This window comes from Bufo gargarizans, chromosome 8 (genome assembly GCF_014858855.1).
Source record: "Bufo gargarizans isolate SCDJY-AF-19 chromosome 8, ASM1485885v1, whole genome shotgun sequence".
Taxonomy (NCBI): domain Eukaryota; kingdom Metazoa; phylum Chordata; class Amphibia; order Anura; family Bufonidae; genus Bufo; species Bufo gargarizans.
In genome coordinates, this window is record NC_058087.1 from 66,199,295 (window position 1) to 66,213,271 (window position 13,977).

The following is a 13,977-nucleotide window of genomic DNA, read 5'->3' on the forward strand; positions in this document are numbered from 1 at the left end:
GTGGTGTATAGAGCCAAAAATGGAGAATTATGTCGATGTCCCAATATTTATGGACCTGGCTGTATATCCTTAAACTATTAGCAGGAATAGTTGAACAATAGTAAAAAAGAGTTATAAGAATAAATGTTCCTGAATGGTCATTTCATGTGGAATAGAATATTTACTGAAACAGACATGTCAGGATAGGTGACAGGTTCTCTTTAAAGGGGGGGGGGGGGGGGGGGGGGTCACTTCAGTAAATTGCATTAATTATGTAGACAAAGTTAATACAAGGCACGTACTAATGTATTGTGATTGTTCATATTGCCTCCTTTGCTGGCTGGATTTATTTTTCCATCCCATTATACACTGCTCGTTTCCTTGCTCGTTGCAAGCATAGCCACCGCTGCTGGATTGCAGAGTGGTCGTAACCATGGAAATGAGCAGTGTATAATGGGATGGAAAAATGGATCCAGTCAGCAAAGGAAGCAATATGGACAATCACAATACATTAGTAAGTGCCTTGTATTGACTTTCTCTACATGATAAATGCCACTTGCTGAAGTGACACAAGCCCTTTAAGAACCAGGCTTTTTTGTGAAATTTGCCCATTTTGTTTTGTTTCAGCTGAGCATGCATATGTTCTCAAAGGACGAGGGGAGTAAGCTTTTGTCCGATACCCCACCATCTGCCTTTGAGGGAGATTTGGGTAAACCCCACGTGTTGGCCAATCCTGCCATAATCAGCATGTTTAACCAATGTTTATCTAATGTGTATGGCCTTAAGAGTTTTGTATTCAACCACATACTAACTTCATAGTTTTTTTGGGTAGTGTATTATGTTAGTGAGTTTTCATCCTTCACCACTAGGGGACACCGTAGAGCCACACTATTACTTTTCTATCAGTTCAGGCCATTATGTCAATACATTGCTTGCTTACTATGTTCTAAGCATATCGTTTTTCAGGGCTAATAGTGATGAGATAGACATACAGTATATTGTATGGGTTTGATTTTCTTTACTGTGTCAGTACAAATAGGTTCTATGTGTAAAGCAGTGCTTTGACGAAAAACAGATCACGACCAGCTTCAAAATAGGAGCCTGGGGCACGGAAGAGCATGGCGCTCAAACAAATGCAAGCGGAAGAAGAAAGTTCATTACAGCCGCTAGATAAAAAACACTGAACCCCTTATTGCAGAATATTCATAAAATGCAAATGTGACAAACATATAGGGGGGAAATTTATGAAGACCGGTGATTTAGATGCCGGTCTTTGTCCCCTCATCCGCCTAAGTTATTTAGAGGCGCTAGCCTCTACATAACGAACTTTACACTTGTCTAAAGCTATGGCAGCCCCCTTGCTGGCATAGATTTAGACCATTTTCTACGCCATAAACAGGTGTAGTAAATGATAAATGAGACAGGCCTGCCTACCCGCACTTTTCCCACCCACACTATGCCCCCATTTTTAGACCTGGCATATATCTGTTTGTAAATGACCCCTTATAGGGCACAAATAATGCACCTTCTCTGATGCGTTTCGGATGTGTACAGACCCGTAGTCATGGCTAAGGGTGTGTATACATCCAAAACGCAGCAGAAAAGGGAAGTTATTTGTGTACTATGTGCTGTATTTATGCTGTATTTTTCACAGGCCCAATAGTAGAAATGCCTATTCTTGTCCACAAAATGGACATATGTTCTATAATTTGCGAGGCGGACACACGGATACAGACAGCACAAGAATGACATCTGTGTGCTTTCCGCATTATTTGCAGTCCCATAGAAATGAATGGGGTGTGTGTGCGAATCGTAAAACATGTGGGTAGGACACGAACTAAAAATACAGTTGTGAGCATGAGCCTTTTGATGAGTTGGTGCTTTCTGCTATTTTGTTTTCCCAGAGTGCTCCAGATGCACCCTTCTGTGCTGAAATTGGAGTCCCGACTACCAGATGAGCTCTTGTACGGCCGTATGGGTTACCTATACACCTTGTTGTTCATCAACAAGTGTTACAATGCAGAGAAGGTTTCCTTCAGATGCATCCAAGAGGTGAATGTTTGAAAATAAACTTTAGTGTAACTTTATCAGGTTACTTTTTACATTTTGCGTGAAGAGTCAATAGTTTTAAATCAACCTTGATTCTACATACAATACTGTAGTTGAAATGTATATATACAGTGCCGTCCTGTTCTCTATAACAGATCCTGTAAAGCAATTTTAATATTTTTTTTTATTTTTTAGGTGTGTGAAGTAGTAATAAAATCTGGTGAGAACTTTGCTGCTCACAAACGCATGCAAAATCAAAGCCCGTTAATGTATGAATGGTACGGAGAGTACTATGTAGGACCAGCGCATGGCCTCGCAGGCATTTATTACTACTTAATGCAGGTAAGTTTACTGTGTAAGGAAATGCTAAAAAAAAAATAAAAAAAAAGTTTGAGTTATCTCACAAATAAAAAATTTGAGAAATGTACCCCATTGTTTTAACTTTATCAATGCAAAAGCGCTTCTCTTCAATATCATTTTCACCCTTTTTAGCCTTTTCAGTAACCCCTCTGCAGCTGTGGTCTCTCTCCTTTTTGTGTGTGGGCAGAAGCTCATTCCTGTGACCATCAAGCACCTGTCAGCTCTTGCTAACCTACCCCCCAGTAGAAGCTCTCTTCTTCTTGCTTCCTCATCTGCATAGAAAATGGCACACACAGCCCCAGCAATTCCACTAATAAATTGCACTATGTTATGTGTAGAGAGAGATATAGCTGTATGCATTACTGAGATCACTACCCTGGCACTGAGAGGGGGTAGAGACTTGTTAGTCCATCACTGAATGCAGGAGAAGGTGGACCAGACTTTATGCCACCGGAGAAGAAGCAGGGAGCGCTACCAGAGAGGACAGTGCAATGTACCTAAAAAGAAAAAGACTAACAATTTGTTTTCTTTTTTGCTAGTCCACTATAAACAATATTTATACTGTCAGTCCTAGATGGCATACCTAGGGATTTGTTTAGTTAAAGGGGATCTGCACCTTCATTTAACTGATGATCTATCCTCTGGACAGATCATCAGCTTCTGATCGGTGGGGGTCCGACACCCGGGACCCCCGCCGATCAGCTGTTTGAGAAGGCAGCGGCGCTCCAGCAGCGCCGCGGCCTTCTCACTGTTTGCCGCCGGGCCGCCCGCCCACTGACGTCACGACTTGTATCAACTACAGTGGGCACGGCTAAGCTCCATTCAAGTGAACAGAGCTTAGCTGCGCCCACTCTAGTTGATACAAGTCGTGACGTCAGTGGGCGGGCGGCCCGGCGGTAAACAGTGAGAAGGCAGCGGCGCTGCCTTCTCAAACAGCTGATCGGCGGGGGTCCCGGGTGTCGGACCCCCACCGATCAGAAGCTGATGATCTGTCCAGAGGATAGATCATCAGTTAAATGAAGGTGCAGAACCCCTTTAAGTCTTTAGTGAGAATAGATCAGTGTGTGCATCTACTATGATTTACTAGTACAAGTAACTTGATCGCTGTCAAAGTATATTGTATTATTCTCCTCAGCCTCAATGTAACGTCAGTACTGAAAAGCTACAGACCCTTATTGGACCAAGTGTGGAATTTGTCCGCCATCTCAGGTATCCCTCCGGAAACTATCCTGCCTGCATTGGGGACAACAGGGATCTTCTGGTGCACTGGTGTCATGGAGCTCCTGGTATCATTTATATGCTAACACAAGCTTACAAGGTACTGATCACTTTTCCTGTGCTTTCATGAATATATTCCCTGTTTTATCACAGTCTGTAAATATAAGGTTGTCTATCTATAGCCCCTTTCCCTTGTATGCATTTGGGGCCTTACACATCAGCGCTGTGTATTTTCGTTCTTCTGTTCCATTTTAGGAGCAGAAGAACGGAAATAAGGGAAGTGCCAGATTAGCTTATAACTGACAGGAACGGAGCCTAACAGATCCCATTGACTGTAATGGTATCCATTTGGTTTCCGTTCGGAAGAACATTTTTTTAGCAGAGAAAAAAGTCCTGCATAAGGGACTTTTCTCTTCCCTATTTTTGACCAAATCTGTGACTGAGCCTTAAAGGCAGATGTGAATAGACCATAAGAGCTATAACTTTATTTTTCCATCAATTTATCCATATGGGAGTTTGGTTTATGCAGGACAAGTTGTAGTTTTTAAGAGCACCATTTTGTGGTACATACAACTTATTGGTCGACGTTTGTTAACTCTTTGTGGGAGTATGGGAACAATCATTAACACCGCCATTGAGTTTTTACGTTGCACATTTTGCAGTGTTCACTTTGTGTCATAAATAACATGACAACTTTGGCGGTCATTTATAACTCTGAAATACACCTAAGGCTACTTTCACACTTGCGCTTGATCGGATCCGTTCTGAACGGATCCGATCATATTAATGCAGACGGAGGCTCCGTTCAGTACGGATCCGTCTGCATTAATAACTTAGAAAAATTTCTAAGTGCGAGAGTAGCCTGAGCGGATCAGTTCAGACCTTCAATGTAAAGTCAATGGGGGACAGATCCGCTTGAAGATTGAGCCATATGGTGTCATCTTCAAGCGGATCCGTTCCCATTGACTTACATTGTAAGTCTGGACCGATCCGCACGGCCGCAAGCAGCGTTCAGCTGTCCGCCTGGCCGTGCGGAGGCGAGGCTGAGCGCCGCCAGACTGATGCAGTCTGAGCTGATCCGCATCCATTCAGACTGCTGGGCTGGACGGAAGCGTTCTGCTCCGCTCGTGAGCTCCTTCAAACGGAGCTCACGAGCGGACAGCAGAACGCTAGTGTGAAAGTAGCCTATGTTAGGTGTATTTCAGGCGCAAATTGCAGCACAACTGACTTTTCCCACTCACGCCAGGTCTAAAAAGGTGGGGAAGGGGACGGGCTCATTTCATCTCATTTACCATTTTTTACTCCTATTTCAGGCGTAGAAAAAGGTCTAACTGTAAGACCGCTAGGAAGAGGCCGCCGCCTCTTCATAACTTCAGCTTAGGGGTTTATTAAGACCGGCATCTAAAACGCTGGTCTTAATAAATGTGCCCCTTTATCCCACTGGGTCAGAGCAGGTACAGCGATACCAGATGCATGATACTTTTTTTTTAAAATGTTTTACTACTTTTGCACAATAAAAAAAGTTTCGGTTTTAGGAAAATAAAATGATTTTGCATCGCCACATCCTAAGACCCTTTTATTTTTATTTCTCAGTTTTGCCAGATGACTTGTATGTTTCATTGGTATAATATGTGGGTACATAACACTTTTTTTAATTGCTTTCTATTCAGTTTTTTTGGTGGCGAATAAGCAAAAAAAACTGAGATTCTAGCAGTTATTTTTTAATGTTGTTCACTGTGCAGGATAAATCCTGAGATAATTTAGTGTGGGTCGATACAGTTGTAGCAATACCAAATATGTGGAGGGGAATAGATTTTTGTAATTTTTTACATTAAAAAGCTTTTTTTTATTTAATCCAACTTTTTAAAGCTTTTTTTTTTTTAACCATTTGCTAGTCCCACAAGGTCACTTTTGATCGCTTCTATAATGCACTCATGCTTATTCACTCTCAGTGCTATACTGACACACCAGCAGGCTGCGCCAGAGAGGCACAGCCTGCTAAGCATACCCTGCATGCAGGCCACAATCACATAAAGATGGCAGGGACAGGGTTGTAAAACTGTGTTTTAGTCCGCACATCCCATAAAAAGAAATAACTGCACAGGTGCCCGTATGCCAGGGTTCAGCAACCTTCAGCTCTCCAGTTGCTGTGAAACTACAACTCCCAGTGTAGCAGAGAAGAACTTGAAAACTACAGCACTCACCCTCCAGTACAACTTCTGCTTTATTGCTGAAGCAAGAGCATAAGATGTGAATTAGAAAAGGGCGAAGGCCGTTTCATGCAACAGTTTTGTCCTGTGATCTTTACTTCATATACCTACTAGTTGCATTTCCCCCTGAAATGTGCCTTCTGCAGTGCTAGATGCCCCATCAGAAAGGATAGTTGGATTGCTGAGAATGTGATATAATGTTTGATGCCACTGCGCTGCTGTTTCACTGAATTTAACCTGTGTATAATTTATTACTTTTAATGCCAGCTTTTCAAGGCTAGTGCCTATCTAGCAGATGCCGCCCAGTGCGCTGAGATCTGTTGGCAACGTGGATTACTGAAGAAAGGATATGGAATATGCCATGGAGTGGCAGGAAATGCCTATAGTTTCCTTGCACTGTACAACCTGACACATGATTTGAAATATTTGTACAGAGCATGTAAGGTGAGTGGTTTGGCAGTATGGAGACTTTTACAAAACTGGTTTACGTGTGTATTCCACTGATGTGTTAAGCTATTATCCTATACTGAGTGCTCACACATACCATCTTTTTTGCTTTATAAGACACACCTGATTATAAGACCTAGGTTTGAGAGGAGTAAAAATCTGAAAAAATATATATTTTTCATTGGATCTCACATCAGATCCCCAATCTTCATCAGACCTCAGATCAGACCCCCCCAATCACACCCCTAATCTATATCAGACCTCATAGCAGACTACCAAACTTTTTACCCCATATCTTCCAATTAGACCCCCCCCCCCCCCAATCTTTATTAGACCACATATGAGACCACCCAATCTTTATTAGACTCCCCAAGCAAGCCCCCAAACTTTATCAACCCTCAGATCAGATTCCCCACAATCTTTATTATACCTCAGATAAGACCCCAATCTGTATTAGAGCCCCCAATCAGACACCCAAACTTGCAGATCTCAGATCAGACATAAGATAAAGAAGTGAACTTGCCTCTCCTGCTCGTTCCCTGGTCTTCTTCCAGGCCCTGTGCTTTACTGTGACTGGACAACGCATGCTGTATGAGGTCAGGACAGTGCAGCGTGGGGCCCATAAGAAGACCATGAAGTGGTTAGAACAGCAAATGCTAGCAGCGCTACTGTCACCGCTCCCCTCGCCGCCTGCATACTAATGAGCTCTTCGATAATGGAATCGCTCATTAGCATTCTCTTTATAAGACATGCTGATGTTTTCCCCCCTACTTTTAGGCAAAAAAGCATGTTATAAAGTGAAAAATATGGAATTTGTTTAAAAAAAAATTATTATTTTTAACCCCCAGTTCTCCATTTAAAAGGTATATTGCAACAGACATTTATGGCATATCCCACAGTGCCATGCTGTTAGAAGCGCTCTGCTGTTTCTATTTAGAAGGTCAGATGGCCAGGATCAGATTTTTCATAATACCGCCCATTACAATGGGAGCCTGTCAGTCCTCGCTAAGCTCCTGTTGATGATCGCACAGATACAGAATCTGTACCTGTGCAATCACCATGATGTCTATGTATGGCATAGAGCCTTTAGTCAGGACAGCCCATGATGTACATGTAGCGTATAGAGCCTTTAGTCAGGACAGTCCATAATGTACATGCATGGCATGGTATTCTACAGGGGTTTTCTGGGGAACAGGCCTTTATAACGTATCTTTAAAGGGGTTCTGCACTTTCAATAAACTGATGATCTATCCTCTGGAGCGCCGCTGCCTTTTCAAACAGCTGATCGGCAGGGGTTCCGGGTGTCGGACCCCCGCCGATCAGAAGCTGATGATCTATCCAGAGGATAGATCATCAGTTAAATGAAAGTGCAGAACCCCTTTAAGAAAGGCACTCCTACACATTTTTTGCCTGTATAGTGCAGCATAGGCTACTGTGAAAGACTAACGTAGAGGCGTGTTTGTATACCTTGTATATTCTAGTTATAGGCCCCATGCACACGGCCGTGTTTCACAGCCGTGTGCGGGCCGTGGAACCGCGGCCTGGATCCCTCCTGAGAGCAGGAGCGCACGGCGTCACTGGTTGCTATGACGCCGTGCGCTCCCTGCTGCCGGCACAGTACAGTAATACACTGGTATGATCTATACCAGTGTATTACTGTACTGTGCCGGCAGCAGGGAGCGCACGGCGTCATAGCAACCAGTGACGCCGTGCGCTTCTGCTCTCAGGAGGGATCCAGGCCGCGGTTCCACGGCCCGCACACGGCTGTGAAACACGGCCGTGTGCATGGGGCCATAGTTGAATGTGCCATTTATAGATTGTATTTATTATAAATACAAATTGCTCCCTCTCCAAAAAACAAGCACTCGTGAAGCTATGTGAACGGAAAAGTAAAAAAAAAAAGGGGGGGGGGGGGGGGGGGGAGGAAATAAACAAAACAAAAATTGGCTTAGTCCTGAAGGGCTTAACCTCACTTTTGACATTGTGTTCTTCTACCAGTTTGCAGAGTGGTGCATGGATTATGGAGAGCATGGTTGCAGGACTCCGGATACTCCATTTTCCCTTTTTGAAGGTACGTGAAATAGATAATATATATACATACATCCTCATTCTGGTGATTTCTCACCATCTGTTCGTGTCCATGGGGGCGAGGGATCACTGCTGCCATCCCTTGTCCCCTAGAGATTCATTGTTTCATTGTGAGGCTTTTACCTGAGGAACAAGAGTTTCCTCATTGATTGGGTGATCAGAGGCACCTCCTAGGAAGGCTTCTCCCTGATAATCGCAATAATCATTGGCCATGTAAAAGGGTAGGCTAGGGGCTCCCGCCAAGCAGCATTTGCAAGACTTCCATGCATTGGGCCCTTGGGGCATATTTATGAAAGTGTCTAATATGGCTTACTGCACTGTGATTAGTTGCTATTTTCAACAGACTTCCATATTATCACCAAAAAAGGGAGGGGGGGGGGGGAGCACACACTTCTGTTGCTGTTGACGAATAGACAGCTCTTGTCACACAGTTATAATGGAGAAGCTGATATTTCAGCCTTCATGTGGTCTCTTAGGGCCCGTTTACACTGGCAGAAAATCTTCCCGTAATGAGCAAGGGTCGACAGTATTACAAATCGTTTGCGCTTGTTTACTTCGTTTTACATGGTGCAATCATCAACAATAAGTTGAGAGCAGCATTGTTCGTACTATTGTTCCTCTTCACAGTTTGCACTACGGTCAGCAGCATATATGTGTCGGGATGTGCTACTGACCAAGGATGGTGTTTGCATAAAAGATGCGTTTGGTCGGAACCATGCTTGCATGGGGCATTGATCGGGAGCGATTGTTCGGAGAATATAGAGGAAAGGATAATTGGATTGTCCTCCCAGCAGGCAGATATAGCCAGATGTTGTACTGACCATTGTATTAGAGCTAGAGCTTCGATATCTTGGGTATCTCATTAAAGTTTTGAATGTTCAGTTTGAGTTGATGCCCGGGTCAATATTCTAAGTGTACTATTTGGTTTGAAGTCGAGATCAGCATTAAAAGTTGTAATTCCTGTTTTCCTTTAATGTATGAGAGGGGGAAGCTGCAAGTAACATCAAGAAAAAAACATGATGGCCTGGTACTGACTCATCTTCCCTGTACATCCTCCAGTGATATGGACTTTTATTAATGTCATCACCCTTCTCTACCAATCGGAAAGAATGTCTTTTCTGATTGTCACATGAAAGGGGGGTCCTTTTTCTAGTAACGGAGAAAGAACATGAGCAATTCCATATGTTATTACCCCTAGTCTTAATCAGAAATGTTTACTGGCATCTGGTTTTATGGTAAATACATGCATATAGAAATATGTGAAGTTTAATAGTTGTCGATTGAACAGTTATCTTTCCTTCTCCATACACATGCATGCTCACCTTGGCCGAGCGTGCAAGCATTCTCAATGAGGAGAAGGGAGTATGGGCTGTTTTACACTTGCGTTGTTGTTTTCCAGTATTGAGATCCGACAGAGGATCTCAAACCGGGGAAAAAACTATTCCATTTAGTCCTAATGGATTCTGAATGGAAAGCAATCAGTTCAGGATCAGGTTGCCTTCCGTTCTGTCAGCATTCCACATTCCAAATATAATTTGGAATTATAATTATTCCGTAAATTGTTTTTTTTTCTTCTTTTTCTTATATCTTTGTCATTTCGATGCTTTACCTACAGGGCTGGCTGGCACCATCTACTTTTTGGCTGACTTACTGGATCCTGCAAAAGCGAGATTTCCCGCCTTTGAGATATAGTTTCTGTTGCTTTGCTTCAAGAAGTACTTGAAATGTCTTCAGCGCTTTTAATACTTCCTTCTACATCTTGACGAGAAGATATTGATGTCATGTTTTTCAGTGGATATGACAAGTGATGTCATTTTGCATCTCTTTGTTAGCATGACAATGCTTGTCGATAAATCTGCCTACCGCACAGCTGCAGCTTTCGTTCCCTTTACAGTAGGGAAGATGTCGAGCAGTGATTCTTCTGCTTAGTGGAACGGCTACATCATCTTTTTTTTTCTTTGCTGAAAAAGAGATGAATGTTATGGTATTTAGATGTCACTTGCTTTTTCCTGCACCGTCCATGGGCTTACTGATGCATAGTAAAGTATAATATGGATAATATGATGCAAGAGAAAAACTGTACAAATAGTTGAGCAATTAATAATATTTGTATTTGAAATACTGACTGTGTATGTGAATGAAGAAGCAGCACTCAAAAGAAAAAACAAAAAACATTAATGTGATGTGCAAGATTTATTCGACCATATGTTTGGAACACATGAGATTCAGCTTTTGTATAATAGTATGTAGAAGGCCAAATAGAACCAGAAAGGTCAGCTTATTCCAACTAATATTTTTCTTTCTGAGCGTACAGTGGGGCAAAAAACTATTTAGTCAGCCACCAATTGTGCCATTCTCCCACTTAAAAAGGATGAGAGAGGCCTGTAATTTTCATCATAGGTATACTTCAACTATGAGAGACAGAATGAGAAAAAAAAAATCCAGAAAATCACATTGTCTGATTTTTAAAGAATTTATTTGCAAATTATGGTGGAAAATAAGTATTTGGTCAATGACAAAAGTTCATCTCAATACTTTGTTATATACCCTTTGTTGGCAATGACAGGTCAAACGTTTTCTGTAAGTCTTCTCAAGGTTTTCACACACTGTTGCTGGTATTTTGGCCCATTCCTCCATGCAGATCTCCTCTAGAGCATTGACGTTTTGGGGCTGTCACTGGGCAACACTGACTTTAAACTCCCTCCAAATTTTTTCTATGGGGTTGAGATCTGGAGACTGGCTAGGTCACTCCAGGACCTTGAAATGCTTCGTATGAAGCCACTCCTTCGTTGCCCGGGCGGTATGTTCGGGATCATTGTCATGCTGAAAGACCCAGCCACGTTTCTTCTTCAATGCCCTTGCTGATGGAAGGAGGTTTTCACTCAAAATCTCACAATACATGGCCCCATTCATTCTTTCCTTTTACACGGATCAGTCGTCCTGGTCCCTTTGCAGAAAAACAGCCCCAAAGCATGATGTTTCCACCCCCATGCTTCAGAGTAGGTATGGTGTTCTTTGGATGCAACTCTGCATTCTTTCTCCACCAAACACGACGAGTTGAGTTTTTACCAAAAAGTTCTACTTTTGGTTTCATCTGACCATATGACATTCTCCCAATCCTCTTCTGGATCATCCAAATGCTCTCTAGCAAACTTCAGATGGGCCCAGACATGTACTGGCTTAAGCAGAGGGACACGTCTGGCACTGCAGGATTTTAGTCCCTGGCGGCCTAGTGTGTTACTGATGGTAGCCTTTGTTACTTTGGTCCCAGCTCTCTGCAGGTTATTCACTAGGTCCGCCCCGTGTGGTTCTGGGATTTTTGCTCACCGTTCTTGTGATCATTTTGACTCCACGGGGTGAGATCTTGCGTGGAGCCCCAGATCGAGGGAATCAGTGTTCTTGTATGTCTTAAATTTTCTAATAATTGCTCCCACAGTTGATTTCTTCACACCAAGCTCTTGCCTATTGCAGATTCAGTATTCCCAGCCTGGTGCAGGTCTACAATTTTGTTTCTGGTGTCCTTTGACAGCTCTTTGGTCTTTGCCATAGTGGAGTTTGGAGTGTGACTGTTTGAGGTTCTGGACAGGTGTCTTTTATACTGATAACAAGTTCAAACAGGGGCCATTAATACAGGTAACGAGTGGAGGACAGAGGAGCTTCTTAAAGAAGAAGTTATAGGTCTGAGAGCCAGAAATCTTGCTTGTTTGTATGTGACCAAATACTTATTTTACCGAGGAATTTACCAATTCTTTAGAAATCCTACAATGTGATTTCCTGTATTCTTTCCCCCATTCTGTCTCTCATAGTTGAAGTGTACCTATGATGAAAATTACAGGCCTCTCTCTTTTTAAGTGGGAGAACTTGCACATTTGGTGGCTCACTAAATACTTTTTTGCCCCACTGTATTTGGGTAATAGAACTTTTAACGTACAATGTGATCTAACAGTGTTACATCTCCTGTGTTGTTCAGAAAAAAATGGAACTAAATATCCATTTATTATAGAGAAATTCTGGTAATAAATATAAAATACAATATGGATATTTGTGATGGCTCCTGTGTCCTTCTTTGTTCTAATTGAAGTATATGCATAAAGAGCCTCCTATGTCAAAGCTGTATGCTGTTTAAAAGGGTTGTCTAGGTGCTATTTATTTATTTATTTTAAATCTAACCCCCATACATTGGACCTTGTGAAGAAATTTATACTCACTTGGTCCCTGATGCTCTGTTCCAGTTCCGGGGCTTTCTTCACTGGGCTTTCGGTTCCGGTCTGTAAACTTCCTGCACAGATGGGGCTACCTGTGTCCCCAGTTGGCACTTGTCCCAGCAGTCTTTGAACATGACCTCGTCCTTGCGGAAGTTGATAAACAGGAATGGAAATCCAGTTATGACTGCTCAGGAGCCAGAATCAAGCAGTGGGTCCAGAGGAGTATGGATTTCTCCACAGGTCCTAATATCTTAGGGTTAGGTTAAAAAAAAAAAAATGGGGACAACTCGTTTAAGGGATCATGTAGACATATGGACATATGGTATGGCTGTCAATGATCATCCTATTCTATTCAAATTCAGCATGCCACACTTTTTATTCAGTCTTATATGAATTAATGTATAAAGTTGGAGTCATATGGACATACAGTGGGGGCCCGTAAGGCCTATTTTCGTCTGCTTTCACATCGTTTGTAGGAGCTGAGGAAAGGACGGATCGGGCACATAAACTACAAATGGGTCAGTTAGGTTTATATTTGGGGAAAGATTTTGAAGCGGAGACAAAAGTCCTGGATTCAAGGTGAACGTTGATATGAAGGCAGCCTTATATTTTGCATGTATATTTTAGCCAATTTTAACCACAACAGAGGGATCCTGTACCTTCAGAAAGATACATATGACTGAAAGAGAACCTACCATTGAGTTTAGGAAATGTAATCTGCCTACCTGATATAATACCCACCACCCTCCTAAGCATTGGAGACACGTCCTTCCTGTATTTCTTTCATAGACCGTACAACAGGGTTTGTATCCCTTATGGCAGCTGAAATAATTGGAAGTACATTGATAAAGAAATATCACAGATTACACACAGACAGTACAGCCCATTCTTACAGAGAGCAGCATACAGAGTGCATAGTGTTGCTGGCTTATCTAGGCTTCAGCAATATCACCATTAATGTGACCACCCTCTTCTGTGCCTGTATACAAATGTTATAGGCAGGCGTGGAGAAAATCCTGCAAATTAAGAATACTTTCAAAAAAAGAGTTAGTTATTTTTTATCAGTGAACAAAATGCAAAGTGACTGAGCAATAGAGAACTCTAAATATACATGTCTCCTCATATAATCCCACACCCTGATCCCAATCCCACTCGATGTTGAGATCAGGGATTTGTGGGGGCCATATCATCCATTCCATGACTCCATTTTCTACTTTTCAGTGAAGACAGTTCAATAAGACACAAGGTAGTTATACTACATCAGCAAGGTTTCTCCCATTCAAAGCAGTCTGGGGTTTCAAGATGTGCTGTTCAAGGCCTTTGGAAGAAACACAAACATTGAGGACCGTAGACGCAGTGGTTAGCAATGAAAACTCGGTGCAGCATATGAAAGGCACATCCTGCTTACTTCCAGTACAAAT

The 13,977-nt window shown here is 42.4% G+C and overlaps 1 protein-coding gene across 2 annotated transcripts in view; it reads left to right on the forward strand.

The window, feature by feature from the left end:
- The window catches only part of LANCL1 (LanC like 1), a 38,177-nt gene extending 27,668 nt beyond the window's left edge, over positions 1–10,509 (forward strand). For both annotated transcript variants that reach the window (XM_044303394.1, XM_044303395.1), the window contains exons 5-10: positions 1,884–2,031; positions 2,224–2,370; positions 3,524–3,706; positions 6,084–6,260; positions 8,262–8,334; positions 9,967–10,509. In XM_044303394.1, coding sequence (XP_044159329.1) covers positions 1,884–2,031; positions 2,224–2,370; positions 3,524–3,706; positions 6,084–6,260; positions 8,262–8,334; positions 9,967–10,043 — 805 coding nt within the window. In that variant the 3' untranslated portion in view covers positions 10,044–10,509. The remainder of the gene's footprint in view (positions 1–1,883; positions 2,032–2,223; positions 2,371–3,523; positions 3,707–6,083; positions 6,261–8,261; positions 8,335–9,966) is intronic.
- The last annotated feature ends 3,468 nt before the right edge of the window (positions 10,510–13,977 follow it).